This window comes from Rhinoderma darwinii, chromosome 2, assembly GCF_050947455.1.
Source record: "Rhinoderma darwinii isolate aRhiDar2 chromosome 2, aRhiDar2.hap1, whole genome shotgun sequence".
Lineage (NCBI taxonomy): Eukaryota > Metazoa > Chordata > Amphibia > Anura > Rhinodermatidae > Rhinoderma > Rhinoderma darwinii.
In genome coordinates, this window is record NC_134688.1 from 280,200,229 (window position 1) to 280,221,107 (window position 20,879).

Sequence of the window (20,879 nt, forward strand, 5' to 3'; positions counted from 1 at the left end):
CGGTAACACCAATTGTCTTTTTGTTCTCTTATGTTTTTTTATGTTTGTGCGTAGTTAACCTTGTGTCTTTTTAATAGCTCTGGAGCTGGCAGGACTGGATGCTACATTGTCTTGGATGTGATGCTGGACATGGCTGAGTGTGAGGGAGTTGTTGATATTTACAATTGTGTCAAAACACTGTGCTCTCGTCGCATCAACATGGTGCAGACACAGGTAAGATGTTTTGCAAAGGAAATTTAGGAATTTCCATGGAGAAGATAATATTGAGATGGCCTGGCAGTTTTTGATACATTGATTTATTAAGTTTATCCTAATTTCTTCAGGAGCAATATGTTTTTATCCATGATGCCATCCTTGAGGCTTGCCTTTGTGGGGATACAGCTATACCTGCATGTGACTTCAGGCAGACGTACAAGGAAATGCTACAGATAGATACGCAGAGCAACTCGACACACCTGAGAGATGAATTCCAGGTACCACTGCATATATAGCACAATGAGTATTGAACAATCATAATTGTAAAGAGGTTGTCCAGTTTAGAAAACCCATTTTCATATAACTTAGTAGGGAATTCTGATTTAAAGTGTACCTGTCACCTTTTCTGAAACGTAAATACTTGTATTCCCCATGAAATAATAATTCTGAACCCTTTTCACAAGCAGAATTTGTCAAAAGCAGACAACCCCTTTTAATACTACATAATATTAATTATATTTACAGTTTATTTTACTTGCAAACTACTCTGTTCTTTCTACAGACGCTAAATTCAGTGACAGCACAACTTGGTGTAGAGGAGTGCAGCGTCGCTTTGTTACCGCACAACCGCGACAAGAACCGAAGTATGGATGTGTTGCCCCCTGATCGTTCTCTGCCTTTGTTACTCTCTGCACATGGAGAGGATACCAGCAATTACATTAATGCTGCCCTAACTGATGTGAGCTACTGACCTTAATCTCCATGTATAGGCTTGAAATTCTGATATTTGTTTTTTGCCTAGTGCTATATGCAATTGAGTTTTTTGGCACAAGTAGTCTTTTAGTGTTGAGTGTTCTTAAGTACTTTCTTGTAATAGGTTTCATAGAGAAGAAAAAATGAATATATTTAAAGATTTAGGTGTTTTCTCTTTTTTGAACAGTACACTTTGCAAAAATATAAGTCACCTATACAATAATTTGGGGAAAAGAGTCTTGTCCACAGGTACATTTTTCACCATAAGGTTATCCAAGATTTCACCTCTTTTCTGATGAGTCAGAAATATGAATTCTATTGCTTTCTCTAAAGTGTATAGATAGTTTATGGTTGAGCTTGATGGAACAGTATTCATAAAGTTGTACTGAAAAGGCTAGACGGAAAATTAAAAACATGAAATATGGCTCTGCAGGTTGCTTCTGAATCCACCTTCCGAAAAAGAATGCTCTAGGAAAAAGCGGTCATTGCTTGTTTGCTGTGAATACTTTCTTTCTCGAGCAAGAGTTACTGTAGATAACATTTTGCTTTTTGTATTCATTTGTATTGTTATTGGTTGTTTTTTTCTTGTGTGTGTGTGTGTGTATGTATGCGTGTATATATCTATATATATATATATATATATATATATATATATATATACACATCACTGCACGAAATGTTACTGTGCTTATATTTATTATCTTAAAGGGGTTTTTATAAATTAGTGTATAAAAGAAAAAATAAACTCACCTGTTCTATCCTCAGTGATTCAGCTCCTCTGCTGTGGTGGTCCCTGCTGGTCTGTGCTAACTTTTTTGCAGTCATGATGTTCCATTCATGTTCATGATCGCTGCAGCCAGACACTGGCCTCAGTGGTGATGTGGCATGAGACCACGGAGGCCACTGTTTGGCTGCAGTAGTCGTGCATGAATGGCACGTTATCACTGCAGGACGTCAACAAACACCAGCAGGGACAAACAGTGCGGCGGTACTCTATCATCGGGGAATGAAACAGATGAGTTTTGTTTTTTTAGCTTTCCTACTTACATTTTAAGTCTCCTAGTGTTACTCATTGAATTATCTATTTAAGGAGAAGATAAAACAGCCAATAGAATTCTAGTTTCTCAGTGGTATTGCATGAGGGAAAGTGGTAACAAACATCTGTCTGTACTGGCATGGCAAAGTGATTTCATGAACCACCACCAGAATGGAAACCAAATTTTTCATTTGACAAAAAGATCAATTTTTATAGCAATATATCCTACACAACGATTTAGAATTGTATTTTGCTGTTTTTCAGAGTTACAAAAGAAGTTCACATGTCATTGTCACAGTACACCCACTGCAGAACACAATTACTGACTTCTGGAGGCTGGTATATGACTACGGTTGCAGTAGCATTGTTATGTTGAATCAGCTAAACCAATCAAATTCTGCCTGGGTGAGAGAAAACAATCTATTTTACCAAATGACTAATATGTAACGGTTTGCATGTAACCTATATATTACTTTTGCTCAAATGAACAGAGTTTGCAAATTAAAACTAGTTGTGACAAAGGAAGATTGGTTATAGTGTTGCAGCTGTATTGGCTCAAGCATGGGCATGCCAGTAGTATATATTGTAATACAGTACACTGTCTCTGGCACCTGTGACATACTTTGTCCTACCCTTGTGACCAAGTGGTATATCGGTTACTGGGAAGCAGAGGTTAAAGGAAAATTCCACGTTGAAACACATATTGAAATATATTTGTATATTTATGTTGTTTATTTTTAAAATGATGTCTTAAATTCACTTAATAATCACCTTACTTTATTTATTTATTTTAAAGTAGAATTTTCTTTTATTGCTAGAATATAACCCAATTATGGGTTTAATATAGTCACAGTGAGGCACACAAACTTTTTTGTTATCAGTGTTGCCCAAAGCAACCCATAAACCTTTTGTTTTTAAACCTTTTTTTATAACTAAAAAAAGCTGTGTTCCATGATACTGTAGTTTACGACAACAGTCATCTCCAATGTACAAAATCTGCATCACCAGCCACTGACATCCACAGAGCTACACATACGTTTTAAATCAGGATCAATTTAAGGTTCTTATTTAGGAATTCCTCTGTTCTATATCCTAAAAACTAGCCCTGTTTACAGTACTGGCCAGACAATGGTATATCCAGATATGGACCAATGGAAGTTCAGTTTGTGTCTGGGTCTGTGGATGAAGATGTAGTGACCCGTCTGTTCCGAGTACAAAACATCACAAGGGTGAGTTACTCAGCACATTTGAGAATCTTGGTAAGGGACCTCTACAATATTGTTATTTCTTTATGAAAATAAGTATATGATAGCTAGCTGTAGATCAGCTACCCGACCACTTTCGGTGAAAAAACTACTATTTACAGAGAGCACGATCTATTTCCTGCAATACGTTTAAGAAAGAGTAATGCTGTATTAACACAAGCCAATGCATCTAAGGGGTGTTGCGCCTATTTCTGAATAAGTTCATATTGTGGGGCTTGAAAACTTGTTGATTGAGGACTTTGACCAACCACATTTATTGTTGCACAGTAGTGTATGTGATGTTTCATGACGGGTCAGTCACCTGTCAGCATGAAAGAGGAGGCTACTAAATTATGCGTAATAGTCTGAAGAGTGGCTGGACCCCAAATGAATATTCATGAGCAGAGACCTAAAATTCAGGAGAATGCATGTGTGCAAATATATTCATTTCTAAACAACCAAGAAAAAGATGGAAACTTTCTCAATCAGTGAAACCCCAGGAATACCCTGAATATAGGAGGACTGGCGAATTGCCAGTGCCAGAGGCTCAATAGCATCCTCCCGTAGGAGTGGGGATAGGGAACACTCTTGCCTTGATCTTCCTAACTTAAAACATCAAGATTTATCCTAATCCAAGCCTTGGGAGACATATAGAGTAAATGTACCTTTGGAATCGGGGCCATTGTTCATGTAGACAGAAATTTCCAGAGATAATGGCATTCAAGTCGAAAGAATTGAGTCGAAAGCTTTACATGTATCCAAGGACAGCACAAAACCAGGGAAGGGTTTGCCGCAATGTTAGGGTAAAGACGTTGAATATTAGTGTCTGTCTCATTTCCTGGCATAAAGCCTGTCTAGTCAGGGTGTCTAGGGGACAAAATAATGTTTAGCTGTGTGGCTAGAATTTTAATGTCCAAATTTAGAAGTGATATTGACTGGTAAGAATGAGGGGTTAGAGGGTCCTTCCCTGCCTTCAATATTACTCCCACATAGATTTAGGCGAGGAACCCTGGTCGTATGCTGCCTCGAACAGTACCAGTAACCAAGGTTTACTCATATCACAATTAACCTTCTACTAATCCCTCACTAAGTCATCAGTGATGTTACTTGAAGACAGAGATTGGGCGGCTACATCTACGTAGTTTTTAGTAGTCGAGGCATCTAGTTATTTGTGTACTGGACTCCCTGACTATCAACCACACAGGAGATCGAAGTGCCTGGGCGCTCCACGTGATCCAAATATGCCAGGAGCCTACCATTCTTATCCCCTATCTCAAAAATAGCAGCATCCTTAGATAAAAGTTCTCTTTGCGCATGCACCTAGTGGCGTTTATTGAGCAACGTGGAGATCTACAATGTCCGACTACTCTGCCTTTTGTGCCTCAGATATCAATTGCAATTCTTTGTCTTTAAACTGCCATCTGTGGTTTTCCACCCCAGCAATAAATGCACCCGATTGTGGCCTTATAGACATCCCATCTTACAAAAGCGACACAAAGGTCAAAATAATGGGCTCAGTACTCCACATATGCAGAGTGCTTTACAGTATATACTACCGGGAATTGGTGCTTATACACTGTATATGGGACTTAGCGAGGGTCCAGCTGAGATTGATCTTATATACCCCTAAGAATATTGTTGAAATTTAACACTGGTAGGAGCAAGTCAGGAAAGGTCAAATGATTTATGTGTCGTCAAGTAATATAAGTACACCTGCCCATCTGGGAATTTCCACCTCCAAATATAATTTAATCGTAGGGCTGGGCACCAGGTGTTGAGGCGAAGCGAGGCGAGGTCCGGACCACCATTTGCGGTCCATAAAGGCATTGAGAACATAGTGAAAGCCTCCCAGGCAGACTATGGGGCTGTTTTGAAAAGTAGACCGTTTTTGAGATACATGCTCAAGGAGGGCTGGATCAAATGGAGGAGCACATACATTTTTACGATCATAAAGGAGAAATTATTGAGCGACAATGTAAAATAATGTAACGACCAAAGTGATCACAAGCCACTTCTGTAATCACCAGCAGAAGCTCCTTAGTAACCAAAACAGAGATGCCCCTTGAGTAACTAGAGTAGGTAGCATGAACACCTTTCGCAACCAAGGCCCATTTCAGAGCAAGGATTCTCTGACCCATTAAGTGGGTTTCTTGCAGACATATAATATGTGGTGAGTGTTTTCTCCAAATGTCCAAAACTAAGGCCCATTTAAAAATGGTGTCCCCAGACAATCCAACTGACTATATTAAGGGGCTTCATAAAGGCGGTTTAAAACATAGTGCCACAGCCAGAGACTACTAAGGGCGGGAGGAGAAGGGAAGAAGATGCAACCAACACTCAGATAACCAAGTATAAACCAAATATACAAAAAATAGCAGAGTATTACTATTGAGGCGGTATACACTTATACGAGAATAAACAAAGCGCACTGTAAGAGCTCTGCAGGGATCCCACCAAATAGATGAATGCAATATCGATTAAAAATGTGAGGGAGCCCGTGGAGGACTGTTCTGTGGTGGCATAGGAGGAGCAGTCTCAGTCCAAGCCAGTGCCTTGGCCGGAGAACTGAAGAAGCGCACAGTAGAGACGTTCACAATTCTTAGTTTGGCAGGGTAAATCATAGCGTAGATATAGCCTTTTTCCCGGAGCTTGGTTTGATAAAACGGTGAATTCGGCCCGCTGTGTTCGCACTGGAAAAAAAATACTTTAAAATTATTGTAGAGTATTTCACTCTTGGATATCACCAATTGGAGAATGGCGTCTTGGCCCGAAAATGCAGCAGCTTTGCAAGGAGAGGTTTGGGAGGGGACCCTAGTGAGCCCTTTCAATTGCAAAGAATGTGGAGAAAGTGGATGCATCCAGTAGATTTTTAAGCCAGGATTACATAAAGGCAATGGCGTTATTGCCCTATACTTTCACCGAAAGGCCTACCACACATATATAATTTCTCCTTAGTCGATTTCAAAAATCGTTGACTCTGTCAATGGAGGCCGTCATTTGACGTTGCAGGGTAACAATTTGTGCAGACAGAGACCTGTGAGCATCCTTCAACTCTGAGATGCGTCTCTCTATATCAGTGGTTCGGTCACTGAGTTTTTTCAGGTCATTTTAATCATTAGAGTAGATTAGCAGGTGCTGTTAGCCAAAAGGATTTCTAAGAATTTTCTATCAATCTGAGAAGTGGGTGTAGGGAAGCGCTGTGGAGTTTTAGGAGGGGAAAGGCTGGGGGAGCCATTAAAAAAAGGACACAGGGGATATGTGATGAGCCTCTTTCCGGATATTGGGTAATGGAGAACTGTTCGAAGCGTTTGGCAGCGTTAGTGCACACTTGGGATAATAAAACAGGGGGACCCAACTCTTGATCATCTTTGGGTGGTGGTGACGATGGAGGTGCCATTTCCGGAGTCCAGAACTGCTTGGGAGCCAGTCATTTTTAAATACTCTTTTGTTTTTTTCCGATTCCCCTTACCCACCATATTCCCCACGTAGTAGGAGTGATAGCAGAAGTTGTTCAACGCGGGTTAAGAGGGGGGGGGGGGGTTTCACCAGAGCCACTAGCTAGGCTCAGGGACTAGGCGTACTTTTCAGAATATGCATCCTTTGGTCCCCCAGGGCTAAAATGATACACATCTATGTGGGGGATTACCAGAAGAGGCTCCACTTAGTTGTTGGGTTGGCTGGCCCTGTAAATGGCACAGAAAGATAATGAAAACAGGGACCAATTTTGGACCCCTCACTAAGGCAGCTAAAGCAAGGTCACCCCCTTTGAGGTTTTTAGGAGCTTAGAGGAGCCCAGTTGGCTTGCAGGGCCACAAAGCCGAATGGAAAATCAAATATAAATGCCCCCCGAGGCTAGGAAGATATGAACTCTATAAGGGGAGAGACCCCCCTCAGTATCTGCTGGAGTGTGCCAGCTAGCTTACACTCACATTCCAGACAAGGATGGAGCTTGCAAAGTGAAAAGAGGCAGAAGGAGGCCTCAACCGAATGGCAAGATGGCGGCAATTTCGGCCCATTAGGAGAGAAAGTCCACACCAGTACCCGACCTCAGCAGCCGTGCCAGAAGAACTTGGGGTGGTCAGGAGCCAGGTGCAGGTCCATATGGCACTTAAGTGCAGCACACAGCCTATGAAGCAGGCTGCATGCCAGCAGCAAGATGGCGACCGCTTAAGGGAGGCAGGAGATGCAAGAAGTTCGAGATTTCTGCGACAGAGCTCAAAACACCCGAGATTACTTGATCCCCAGGTACAGGGCTCTGCAGGGAAGATGTTTGGTGGGTTTGGAGAGGGTTGTATTACAGGATGGCAGATATTATGCCAGGATTCTGTGGCAGATTTTCAGGAGCTAAAAAACTTGCATCCGCCCAGGCAGCCATCCAAATCACAACCCAGAATCTTACTTCTCAAGCACTTAAGCAGTTAAATTAATGATTGTCCATCTGACAGCTAATGTGCTAAGCTTCAGAATCAAGAATGGTGGGGTGCATTCTTAAACCTCTGCCTTGGACACCAAGACAGCTTGTCCCACCACTGTATGTCTGTAAGGGAGGGGTGGGAGGCAGGTAGCTGCAAGGCACAGCAGGAAGAAAGAACACAGTCTGTTACTATCATCCCTCCCCCTGTACAGTGATCTCTCAGGGGAGTGATACAGCAGCACTGAGGTTTTGGTTTTTTTACAGTTTGCCATGTGTCTACTTTCAGAAAAATTATGGGTATGACATTATAAAATAATTTTTTAGGGAAGGCAGATTTAACAGAAGTTCTCATAAGTGACCCATTTCACTGTTTGAGGAGCCCTGGTCTAGAATGGAAGGTACATTATGGTCGTGGCAGAACATTGGTAGAAATGTAAGTTTAAAAGCAAAGAAAAAAAAAACATCGAAACCACTCATGCTCCTTGTAAAAACCTTTTCTAGATAATATGATTCTTATATAACCAGGAAAATCTCACATCATTGCTGTTTAGCTTTGAATTAGCTGACTATGTAGAAATGATCTGAAATTAGAAATTTTAGAAATTAACTGTTTAAACCACAAGTAATCTTATTTGTTTCCCTCTTAATAATTATTTTACAAACACAGTGTGGGTATGTAACCTAGTATCAGTCAGTATGCATAATATTATTATTATGGCTTTGACCAATACTGTCAATAATATATGGAGAAGAGTATAAACAGGAGGTGATCACATCTCTTGGGCTTGCTCATAAGCCATGCAAAAGGATAACCTGAAACTTTTTATGTGTGAATACAAAATTCTCTATTTTTGACAGTATTCCAGATATACATTTGATGTGGTTAATATCCCTTTAAGATAAAACCGCAGTATATATAAAATAAATCTCCCACTAAATTAGCCGACTCCTTGTTTGCTGGCAGGTCATGTTTCGAGGGCTTATTCGGCAGCAGACTTCTTAAACTGTAAGCTTTATTCGGAGGACCATTTATTTCAATGTGTTCATAACACAGAGCTTTGCACTGTGCCCTATAACCTCACTGGACATATGAATAAATAATATTACACCTATAATATTACACCTATATTACCAAGTAATATAATAGTAAGCAGAAATAATGGCATATTTACATCTTATCTTACTAGGACGATAGCTTGTTCTGATAACAGTGTCTTTCGTACTAAAACCATTAATTTGCACACTTCTGATTGACAGTTTCAGCAAATGTTTGTGTAGCACTTAAGTGAAATTTGCATGCAGTTAGTGTAGTTGTTACTTCGGATTTTCTCTGCATTTATCTGTCTACTTTGCTGTTTGACATGTAAGTTCGATTTTTACATTGATTTTCTTTAGGCCAAGTCTGATTATTTTCTTGATACAACGTCTTTAGAAGTCGGCTGTGGTAGGAGTTTAATTATCACTTTCAGGATCATATTTCATGTTTATATTTGTTAGGCTATAATTTTGCATAGAATTGGGGTAATATATATTAAAGAGGACCTGTCACCTCTCCTGACATGTCTATTTTAGCAAATACTTGTATTTCCCATAAAATAAAAATTCTGCAACATATTTTCTTGGAGCTTTGTAACATTCCTCTTTTATTTCTCCTGGAAATTTATGAATAAATTGGCAACTGGGTGTTACCATTCCGCTTGTCAAAAGGGTTTGTCCCTATACAGTCTGACATTCTCAGCACGGATTGGACCGTGTCCAACTAGTAACACCCAGTTGTCAATTTATTCATTCATAAATTTTTAGGAGAAAATACAGAATACTGGCACAATGTAGAGTTTGAAAAAAAAAAATGGTCCTGAATTGTTATTTATTTGTGAATACAATCATCTACTAAAAAAAGACATGTCAGGAAAGGTGACTGGTCCTTCTTAAGACGCTATATAGGGTGCAAGAGGGGGTAAAATATTATCAGATTTAGGTTAATGACCGTCAAATCCATTCATGACAAATGTAAAATCGGAGACATACATTTACTTTTTTTTAGAATATGCCATCAGCAGGTATCTGTAACCTAATTGGGTACACCATAAAGACGTGAGAACATGGAAAATTTGCTTTTTATACAACAAAGGGAAATTGGCACCAAAAAACCCTTCTGAAATAATTAAATATTTCCTTTAGTGGTAATCCCTGAGGCAATTCTCACGCTACTACTCTATCGATTTCTATCATATTTAACAAATTATTGTGCAAATTTCAGGGACTTATGTGTAACATTTTATAATGGCTTTATATGCATATGATCAAAAGTTTGGACAAATTGCCAGATGGTAGAATGTGAGCTAGGAAAAAACATGTAAATGAGCAGAAAGAATTCCCTGTCGAATATGGAAATATTTACTGGGGAGAGACTGGTGCTCTATTTGTACAGTGCACCAATATTGTGTCAAATTGTTAAATCTAGCATGTTTGTATGGTCATAATTTTACATCGTTTTTCCATGTTACTACTCTACTACTTCAATGTCATCTTTGTCTAGTAACTTGTCTTAGAGTACTTAATGCTGTTGAAACGTTAGGGTTAAAGTATCCACAACACTCAGAATCCATAGTTTACTAAACAATTCACTGGGTCACAAGCATTTTTTTTTAGAACAAGTGACTACATGCATACCGGAGGGTTTATACACACATCTTAGGCCTAGTGCCAAGAATTATAGTATAGACATAGGAAAGTAGGAAGCCCTGAACAATCCATAATTGTCAATAAATCTAGTCTACGTACAATATTACTGTTGTGGATGCGGGTCTAACTGAGTATCTAACAGCCAGTTAAGGTCAATTTCACACATTAAGGCCATAAAACATTCATAAGACCCAGACCTCTGAGTTTCTACTGGACCCAGTTTAGATCACTGCTAAAATGTAGATTTATTACCGTTGTGTGAAACCGGTCTTATGCCCCCTGCAGCTCTGCCCATTGACACCTAAATAACCAGTTTGAGTATAGTGTTTGATTGTTTGGAGTTACTAAAAATCAGGTATCTATGTGTTTAAAGCAGTAGTGAGATCTGGCATTATAAGCGATTCTCTGTGTTGATGGTTTCCATGTTACATAGTTATATAGTACGGTTGGAAAAAAACACATGTCCATCAAGTTCAACCAAGGAATGGGAAAAGGAAAGAGAAAAATGTCTACAACACAGGAGCTGATTCTTTTAAGTTCTAGGAAATTATCCAGGCGTTTTTTTAAAGCCATCTACTGTCCCGCCTGTGCCCAGCTCCTGTGGTAGGCTATACCATAGATTCACAGTTCTCACAGTAAAGAAGGCTTGTCGTCTCTGATGATTAAACCTTTTTTTTCACCAGATGTAGGAAGTGCGCCCTTGTTTTTTGAGGGCATTTTACATGGAACAGGATTTCACCATATTTTTTGTATGTACCATTCATATATTTCTAGAAGTTCATCATGTACCCCCTTACTCATCTATTTTCAAGGCTAAATAGGTTTAATTCTTTTAATCTTTCCTCATAACTTAGATTCTCCATGCCCCTTATTAGCTTCGTTGCTCTTCTTTGTAATTTTTCCAACTCCAGGGCATCCTTTCTATGAACTGGAGCCCAGAACTGAACTGCATATTCTAGGTGAGGCCTCACTAATGCTATGTCAGGTGGTAATATTGTATCCCTTTCGCGCAAGTCCATGCCTCTTTTAATACACGACAATATCTTGCTAGCCTTAGAACCAGCTGATTGACATTGCATGCTGTTGTTTAGTTTATGATCTACAAGTACACCCACATCCTTCTCAACAAGTTACTCTCCCATTATAGCTCCCCCTAGGACATATGATGCATGCAGATTGTTGGTACCCAGATGCATAACTTTACATTTATCTACATTAAACCTAATTTACCAAGTGGATGCCCAAACACTTAGTGTATCCAAATGAGCTTGCAATTTACGAACATCTTCCATAGACTGAACATTACTACATAGCTTGGTGTCATCTGCAAAAATAGAAATGGTGCTATTAATCCCATCCTCTATATCATTAATAAATAAGTTGAATAATAGTGGCCGCAGCACGGAACCCTGGGGTACAACACTTATAACCGGTGACCATTCAGAGTAGGAATCATTGAGCACAACTGTCTGGATACAATCCTAGAGCCAATTCTCAATCCAATTGCAAACTGTACTTTCTAACCCTATAGTCGTCTATGAGGGACAGTGTCAAATGCTTTCGCAAAGTCCAAAAACACTATATCCAAAGTGGCCCCTCTGTCTAGGCTTCTGCTCACCTCTTCATAAAAATAAATCAGGTTGGTTTGACAACTTCTGTCCTTAGTAAAACCGTGCTGGCTATCACTTGTAATACTATTTTTTGTCACAAAATCCAGTATATAGTCCCTCAATAGCCCCTCAAACATTTCCCCTACGATTAATTTTACTTATTGGTCTATAATTACCCGGGGATGACCTAGAGCCCTTTTTGAAAATAGGCACCACATTTGCCCTGCGCCAGTCCCTTGGCATTATACTAGTCACTAGAGAATCTCTAAATATTATGAAGAAGGGGACAGAAATAACTGAACCTAAGCAGGGCTAAGAGTCTTAGAGTAGCGGTTCAGGACCACAGGTTTCAGGAGAGAAACTTTGAAAGGAGTTGGGGATCCAGAGGGTCACGGGCAGCCAAAGCTTATAAGAGACCAGGTTGATCCGCTGCAGGATCTCAAAGGGTCCGAGGAACCTGGGAGCGCATTAGCATGACTGCACCCTCAGTCGGATATTTCTTGAGGACAGCCAGACCTTGGTACCCGGAAGAAACAAAGACGGCGCTCTTGTCCTTGTATGTGCCTTTTGCTTCATGCGGTCGACTGCCTTGCATAATAGAGGACCGGGTTTGCTGCCAGATCCGTAAAAAGTCCCGGGAATGCAGAGTCAGCTGCAGGCACCTGGGACGCAGAAACAGAGAGAGGAATACGTGGATGTTGGCCGTAAACTATGAAGAACGATGTGGAGGCGGTGGACTCACTTGTGTCGTTGTTATAGGAGAACTCTTCCCAAGGAAGAATCTACACCCAGTCATCATGCTGTCTGGATATTAAGTGTCATAAGTAGTTCTCCATGATCTGATTGATCCTCTCAACTTGGCCATTGGACTGGAGGTGGTAGGCTTAGAAAAAGTCCAACTTTATATCAAGGAGTTTACAGAGGGCCCTCCAGAACTTTCAGGGTAACTGAACCCCCCCCCCCCCCCCGATCAGACACGATATGTAGAGGTAGGCCGTGCAGGTGAAAGATGAGTTGGATGAAGAGGTTGGCCAGTCGAGAAGCAGAAGGTAGGCCAGTCAGCGGAACAAAGTGAGCCATCTTTGAGAATCAGTCCACCACCACTCAGACCGTACTGCATCCAGCAGAGTGAGGCAAATCCGTGACGAAGTCCATTGCAATGCAGGAAGAGACAAAGTCCATAATCTCTTTGGGCAGAGTGGGCCAACAGAACTGACGGGCAATCAGGTCTCGGGTTTTATGGACACCCACATGACCTGCCAGTTTAGAGCTATGTCCCCAGTGGAGGATTCTTCTTGTGTCTGCCAGACGCACAAAAGATCCATTCCCAGAGGGATGTCTCTAACTTGCAGAGGGTTGACAGAGATGATGCAGAATGGGTCAATGATATTTTGTGGAGGCTCCATGGTGTCCTCTGTCTCAAACGACCTGGACAAGGAATCAGCCCTCACATGCTTGTCGGCAGGGCGATAGTGGAGCTCAAACTGGAACCGGGCAAAGAACAGCGACCACCTGGCTTGACGGGGGTTCAGCCGTTGGGCCGTCTGGAGATAGGTGAGGTTCTTGTGGTCAGTGAAAATCAGGATCGGATGAACTGCGCTCCCTAGTAGGTGTCTCCACTCTTCCAGAGCCAGTTTAATGGCCAGTAATTCCCTATCCCCAATCGAGTAATTGCGCTCTGCGGAAGAGAAAAGCTTGGAGTAATAGCCACATACCATTGTCTTGCTTTTGGGACCTCTCTGAAGCATAAGTGCGCCAGCACCAACAGAGGGGGTGTCCTCCTCCGACAAAAACTGCAGAGACAAATCAGGATTATGGAGGGTTGAGGCTGACGTGAAGGCACTCTTCAAGCTATTGAATGCGGCCTCTGCCTCTGGAGTCCACACCTTGGCGTTCATGCCTTTCTTGGTGAGGGTAGAGAAGGGAGCGGTCAGTGAGGAGAAGTTTGGGATGAACTGTCGATAAAAGTTGGCGAATACCGAGAAACGCTCTATGGCCCTTAAGCCTTTCGGGCGTGGCCATTCCAGGATGGCCTTTACCTTCTCAGGATCCATCTTGAGATCCTGATCCGAGATAATGTAGCCCAGGAAGGGTAGAGACTTTCTCTCAAACACACATTTCTCCAGCTAGACATACAGACGATTCTCCCTTAATCGCAGCAAAATTTGACTGACATGTCTTTGAGTCACTGGATCTGAGAAAAAATCAGAATGTCATTGAGATAGACAACAACACAGACATAGAGGAGATCTCGGAAGATGTCATTGACAAACTCTTGGAGGACCGCGGGAGCATTACACAGACCGAAGGGTATTACCAGGTGTTCATAGTCTCGAGTGTTAAATGGCGTCTTCCATTCGTCACCCCGGCGAATCCGGATTAGGTGCTAAGCCCCACGCAGGTCTAGTTTAGAGAAAATTTTGGCTCCTCGTATGCGATCAAACAGTTCTGAAATTAATGGCAATAGATATCTGTTTCTTACCGTGATCTGGTTGAGACCCCGGTAGTCGATACAGGGTCGAAGAGATCCGTCGTCCTTCTTGACGAAGAAGAACCCTGCCCGGCCGGGGAGGTGGCTTTTCGTATGGAACCCCTCTCCAAATTCTCATTAATATAGGCGGACATATACTGAGTCTCTGGCTAGGAGAGAGGGTATACCCTTCCACGGGGAAGGGACGTGTCAGTAACCTGTTCAATTGGGCAGTCATACGCCCGGTGTGGGGGCAGCGTCTCCACCTCCCTCTTGCTAAAGACATTCACAAATCTGAGAGTAGTGAGAAGGCAATCCTGCCAATGACAGAGACTGGGGAGACTGGGCCAGATGGATCTGACCCAGGCCAAGGTTGAGGCACTCGGAACCCCACTGGAGAACCTCTTTAGAATTCCAGTCCTGAACTGGGGCATGTAGTCGGATCCAGGGCAGACGCAACAGCACCGGGTTTACAGCCCTGGGCAGGACAAAAAATTAGATGAGCTCAGAATGAAGGGCTCCCACTTGGAGGCTTCAGTGGTTTGGTCACAGCTACAATCGGGTCTGGCAGAGGCAATCCATTCACTGAGGCAACAATCAAAGGCCTCTCCAGAGGGGTTGTGGGCAACTGGAGAAGATCCACCTGGTCTTTCCAAATGAAGTTAGCTGCGGATCCAGAGTCCAGATAGGCAGAGACCCGGTGCGTTCTCTCATGGACAGCTTGGAAGAAAGTCCCTCCTAACCCAGAGTTGTCTCTCCAACCAACCCTAGGTTCTTGGGCTTTTGGGGGCACAGATGCACAAGATGGCCTCCGAGGCCACAATACAGACAGAGTCCCGAGGTGAGGCTGCATTGTCTCTTCTGGATAGAGAGTCTGGGATGGTCCAACACCTTAGGTGGAACAACAGATGAGGACAGCAGGGTTTGCTGAAATGTGAGAGCCGGACTAGGGAGTTCTCTCTCCCAACGAGCCTCTCGGAACCGTTCTCAGATACTTATGTCAATCCGGGTGGCCAGAAGAATGAGATTATCCAGGGTAGATGGCAGATCTCGGATGGCAAGCTCATCCTTAATCACGGGGGACAGTCCCTGCCAAAATGTTGCCACCAAGGCCTCGTTGTTCCATAACCACTATCCCGCTAGAGTGCGGAAGTGAATGGCGTACTCGCCCACGGAAGTGTCTCCCTGGCGAAGGTTCAGCAAGGAGGCGGCTGCCGACGAGACTCATCCAGGTTCCCCAAATACCATACGAAATGTTCGTAGGAACCCCTGGAAATCACGGGTCTCTGGTTCTTGTCGTGCCCAGATGGGGTATGCCCATGCTAGGGCCCTGCCAGTGAGGAGAGATACGATGCGACCCTTGCACCGTCAGTGGAAAATGCTTTGGCATACAGGCTGAAGTGGATCTGGCACTGGTTGAGAAATCCCCTGCAGGTCCTCGCGTCTCCATCATAGTGATGAGGAAGTAGCAGAGAAAATCGAGGGTCAGCACTGCCAGGAGGTGTAGTAGAAGGAACAGCAGAGGCAATAGGAGCAGGTGGTGGGAGAACTGCAGCTTGCACATCCAGTCTGTCTGTAATGGAGTTCACCGCCTGGAGGAGTTGGTCCTGTCGTACTTAGCAGACCAGGATATCCAACTGCATGGCTTGCGATGCGGTCACTGTCTTGAGTTCACCAGCGGGGTCCATGGCCTGAGAATACTGTCACGATCTGTGGGTATGTGGACCCACTGGGCCGTACTGCCATAGCAGTATAGCAGCTGGCCAAACAGGGTACAGAGTAAATCTCTATAGTTCGGATAAATGTACCTGTGACAATACAGACAGTAGCGATGGTTAAGGCTCAGATGGAACTCAGGCAGCAGGCAGACAATAGATGCGGAGAAACACAGCGGGTGTAGTAGTCGACACAACACGACTCCAACTCAGTATAGCACAGGAACACGGTAGCACGGGAAACAGGATACAGAACACTGGATGTAGATAACAGCAGTCATTTTTATTTTGAAAAACGATCATTTTTGAGCAAGTTATGAGCTAGTTTAGATTTATGCCAATGAGTTTCTCAATGGACAACTGGGCGTTTTTTAACTTTTTACCAACTGGGTGTTGTACAGAGGAGTGTATGAGGCTGACCAATCAGTGACCCATCAGTGTCCTACACTTCTCATTGTTCCAGCCCAGCATGATCCACAGCACAGTGTGATTGTGCAGTGAAAGGAGTTGTCCTAAAACAATGAGAAGTGCAGGACGCTGATTGGTCACTGATTGGTCAGCCTCATACACTCCTCTGTACAACACCCAGTTGGTAAAAAGTAAAAAAACGCCCAGTTGTCCATTGAGAAACTCATTGGCATAAATCTAAACTAGCTCATAACTTGCTCAAAAATTATTGTTTTTCAAAATAAAAACCACTGCTGTTATCTACATTACAGCGCCGATCAGACTATGTAGGAGATAGGGCACTTATAATCTGGTGACAGAGCCTCTTTAAGGCTGGACTGAGGTCGCGAGCGCACCCTAGTGGTCAAATGCGGAACATTATGCATGTGCAGACAGGGTGGGAGGAGTTTGTGGTCATCGACCATGGACGTTACAATGTGTTTTTGTTTTTTACAGTATAGGTAAAATGTAACTATATTGTGATCACTGTTACCGAGGTTTTCACAAACATTGACATTCCCAACAAGCTCGGCATTATTAGAAATGACCAGATCCAACACAGCATCACCTCTAGTCGGGTCTTCCACAAACTGGCTCATAAAATTTTCCTGCAACAGGTTGAAGAAATTTCTCAGTTGAAGCCGAACCATGACACGAATTAATATCTGCGTAATTAAAACCTCCCATTATCACTACAGTACCCCCCTGTGCTGCACACTCCATCTGTTTTTATATAGCTGACCTCCCATCTCCTCAGTTGTATTGGGGGGGGGGGGGTCTATAGATTACACCAAAATTACTTTTTTTCAGTGTTTACTTCCCTTTGTAATTCCACCTACAAGGTTTCAATCTCCTTACAATCTTCACCCCCTATTTGTCTCTTTCACACTCACCTTCATATCACTTCTCACATACAGACATACACCACCACCTTTCCTATTTATCCTGTCTTTCCGAAACCGTGTAAAACCCTGTAGATTTACAGCCCAGTCATGTGAAGAGTCTAGCCATGTTTCAGCAACACCAAATATATCTATATGTTCCTCCAGTACCAAGGCCTCCAGCTCCCCCATTTTGCTTGCTAGACATCTGGCATTTGTGCACATACACTTTAACTTGCATTTCAAATTGCCATGTTTGGTATCAGAAATTTGATTATTAGACATTATGTGGGCTTTTTTATTTTCATTGCTGTAACAAAAGGATCTCCTTATCCTGTTTTCTAGTCCTCTCCCCACAGTCTATTTCTCCCCCCACCAATTTAGTCTGACCCCTCTCTAACCTAACTACCCCTTTTTTTTCTACATTGTCCTCCCTGCTCAGCCCTAGTTTAAGGCCACCCCAGTTAGAATTCTCTACCCCAGCACAGCGGAGCCCCTTCCATTTAGGTGCAGATCATCTGCAGAATACAGTTTGTACCCCAATGAAAAGTCAGCCAAGTGCTCTAGGAACCCAAAGCCTTCTCCTCTACATGAAGACTTAAGCCATGCATTTAACTCTCTGAGCTCCCGCTGTCTTTCCTGTGATGCGCATGGCACAGGCAGTATTCCTGAGAATACTACCTTGGAGGTCCTTCCCTTCAGCTTGTAGCCTAGTTCTTTACAATTATTCTTAAGGCTCCTTCTCCTACCATGTATTCTGTCGTTGGTTCCCACATGGACCACGACAGCTGGATCATCACCAGCCCCTCCAAGTAATTTATCCACCCGTTCCACCACATGTCGAACCCTGGCACCAGGGAGACAGCAAATCATTCGGTTGAGGCGGTCTTGGCGACAAATTATTCTATCAGTCTTCCTGATTATAGAATCCCCTACAACTACTAATTGTCTTAGTACCTTACCTGCATTTCCATCCCGCCGACTACTAGCTGGGCTGTTCTCCTGGCTGTTAGGGAAATCCGTATCCACTAGGGCTGCCATTTCTGAGACTGACACCCTTGGATCATCACCCAACTTGGCAATTTTGCTTGGAATAACAGAAACTGGATTGGCCTTTCTCTTCTTTGACCCATTTCTACTGCCCCTAACGACATTAACCCAGCTACTTGCCTGGTCCTGCTGACCCATGTCTTCACCCTCCAGGTTTACCCCACTAACTCCTTACTCAGTGAGCAGCATTCTCCGCTCAAGATTGTCTATCGCCCTCAGTGTTGCATTTTGCTCCTCCAGATCTCTAATGCGAGCTTCCACGTGAACAACATTCTCACATCTGCCACAGAGGTATTCACTCTGGAACTCTGGCTCCAGACATGCATACATATGGCAAACTGTGCACTGAAGAAAACCTCCAATCATTCTCCCAGTTACAAAAAAACAGTGAACAATTGAAAAAGTAAAGATAAAGAAGAGTACTTACTGCGATTTTAACCTCTCTTTTCAACTCCAGTTTAATAACTCCACTTGATATACAAGCCACAACAGTTACAACAGTTTTTTTTTCTCAAAATTAACTGAAAGATATCTTGAAACACCAAAAAGTTAGAAAGATTATAGATTTTACATCTACTGACTATTTTCCATGTTAATAAAACACGCAAAGTTTCACTTCAAAACCTTGGGCTTGTCGTAAACCGTGTAGTAGAGATATATATTAGATGGTACAATAAATGGTTCTTATTATGCAGCCCAATGTGTTTGCTTCCTATTATGAATCTAAAATATTCTCTGTGTTGTGTAAAACATATACTCTTCAAACAATGTTAGGTGGATTGGGGTTAGGGAATAAACTATATTCCGAAAAGTAGAACAATTGTGGCATTCTCCATTGATACCTTTCAGGTTCACAGTCTTCAGTGTTGCTGCAATGTTACTCACATTTGTATTATCTGTGCTGTAGGATGAACATCTCCTGGTCAAACATTTCCAATATCTACGATGGTCTCCATACAGAGATACTCCAGACACCAAAAGATCCTTCTTACAACTCCTTTCTATGGTGGAACAATGGCAGGAGCAGAACAGAGAACATAGGACCCTTGTGCACTGTCTGTAAGCATTTATACATTGAGGCCTTTGACTTTCTTCATAAATCTTTGTAATTTTCATGACGTTTGTTCTGCACCTGCTTTTTACAGGAATGGCGGAGGTCGGAGCGGGACATTTTGTGCATGTGCAATACTGTGTGAGATGACCCGATGTCACCATGTGGTTGACGTTTTCTATGCTGTTAAAAGTTTGCGGAACATAAAGCCAAATATGGTGGAAACACTGGTAAGGCTGTAGTAGTTACTAAATTACAAGTATAAACGAAATGTATTTCTGCAAATTTTTTTATAATTGACATAGAATACTTAAGCTATATTACTAATCATGTAATACATTTTTTATTTTTCTCAACAGGACCAATTCCGATTTTGTTATGAAATTGCTCTGGAATACCTAGAACTGCATGATGCTAGATAGCATCCATCAAAATAGGGATTTGGATAAAAACCCTACTGCCTGGGCCCTTTTGAAATAGACATGTGCCAATCAGATGCATTTATATTTTGTGGCCAAAATCAAAAAGGACTTCAGTCACGTCTTCTAATCCAGTATGAAAAAAAGGGCTTCTCTTTGCTATCTCCTTGTGATACAGATAGGGTTTTATAAGTGGAAGTCATGCCAATGAATGCCTGTACATATTTTTAGTTGTACATATAAGTGTGATTATGGAAAGCATAGCTAGAATTCCCAGCCCATAACATATTTTACTTGTGAGATATATTCATATGAAATTAGCATATGCAAATCAACACAGGTAGCAAAAAATATTCTCAGTGTCAGTGGTATTATAGGACACCTGAGTTGTATATAAGCGATCTTCAACTTTCATCTCTCAATGTGTGATCTTATAATAGGTGGGGAGGGTGACAGCAATGGGGTAAACTGCATCAGCTGAAAGGCAAACAAAGTAACGTGTCTCTCTATATGTGTAATGGATGTCCCTATGTGATCCTCTATGCCACAATATACACTGAGTTTGCAATCATGATCATTATTTGTATATAAAGGTAAAGGATGTACTAACCCCACAAGTAATGAAGGGGTTTTTATTGCTTTATTGTACGCAAATAAACGGCTTGTTTTTATTAGTTCTGTTTTCTTAAAGCTGGGTGAGACACCAGGAGATGATAGAAGTTCTTTAATGCTTGTACTTTGTGATGAAATTATTCCAGTATGAAAAAGTGCAAATGTCTGCTTTAAGGCTTCTGGCAATTTAAATTTTTACATATACATGGAGGTGTGCGGTATGAGTGCTGTTTCCTTTGTGTTAAAGGGAACCTGTCACCAGCATTTTAGCTATAAAGCCAGCAATACCTGGTGAAA

At 42.2% G+C, this 20,879-nt stretch overlaps 1 protein-coding gene across 6 annotated transcripts in view; it reads left to right on the forward strand.

Moving 5' to 3' along the window:
* Positions 1–20,644, forward strand: part of PTPRU (protein tyrosine phosphatase receptor type U) — a 142,204-nt gene extending 121,560 nt beyond the window's left edge. For all 6 annotated transcript variants that reach the window (XM_075853332.1, XM_075853334.1, XM_075853336.1 and 3 more), the window contains 8 exons: positions 78–213; positions 324–473; positions 758–934; positions 2,249–2,389; positions 3,088–3,213; positions 19,408–19,559; positions 19,646–19,781; positions 19,911–20,644. In XM_075853332.1, coding sequence (XP_075709447.1) covers positions 78–213; positions 324–473; positions 758–934; positions 2,249–2,389; positions 3,088–3,213; positions 19,408–19,559; positions 19,646–19,781; positions 19,911–19,973 — 1,081 coding nt within the window. In that variant the 3' untranslated portion in view covers positions 19,974–20,644. The remainder of the gene's footprint in view (positions 1–77; positions 214–323; positions 474–757; positions 935–2,248; positions 2,390–3,087; positions 3,214–19,407; positions 19,560–19,645; positions 19,782–19,910) is intronic.
* The last annotated feature ends 235 nt before the right edge of the window (positions 20,645–20,879 follow it).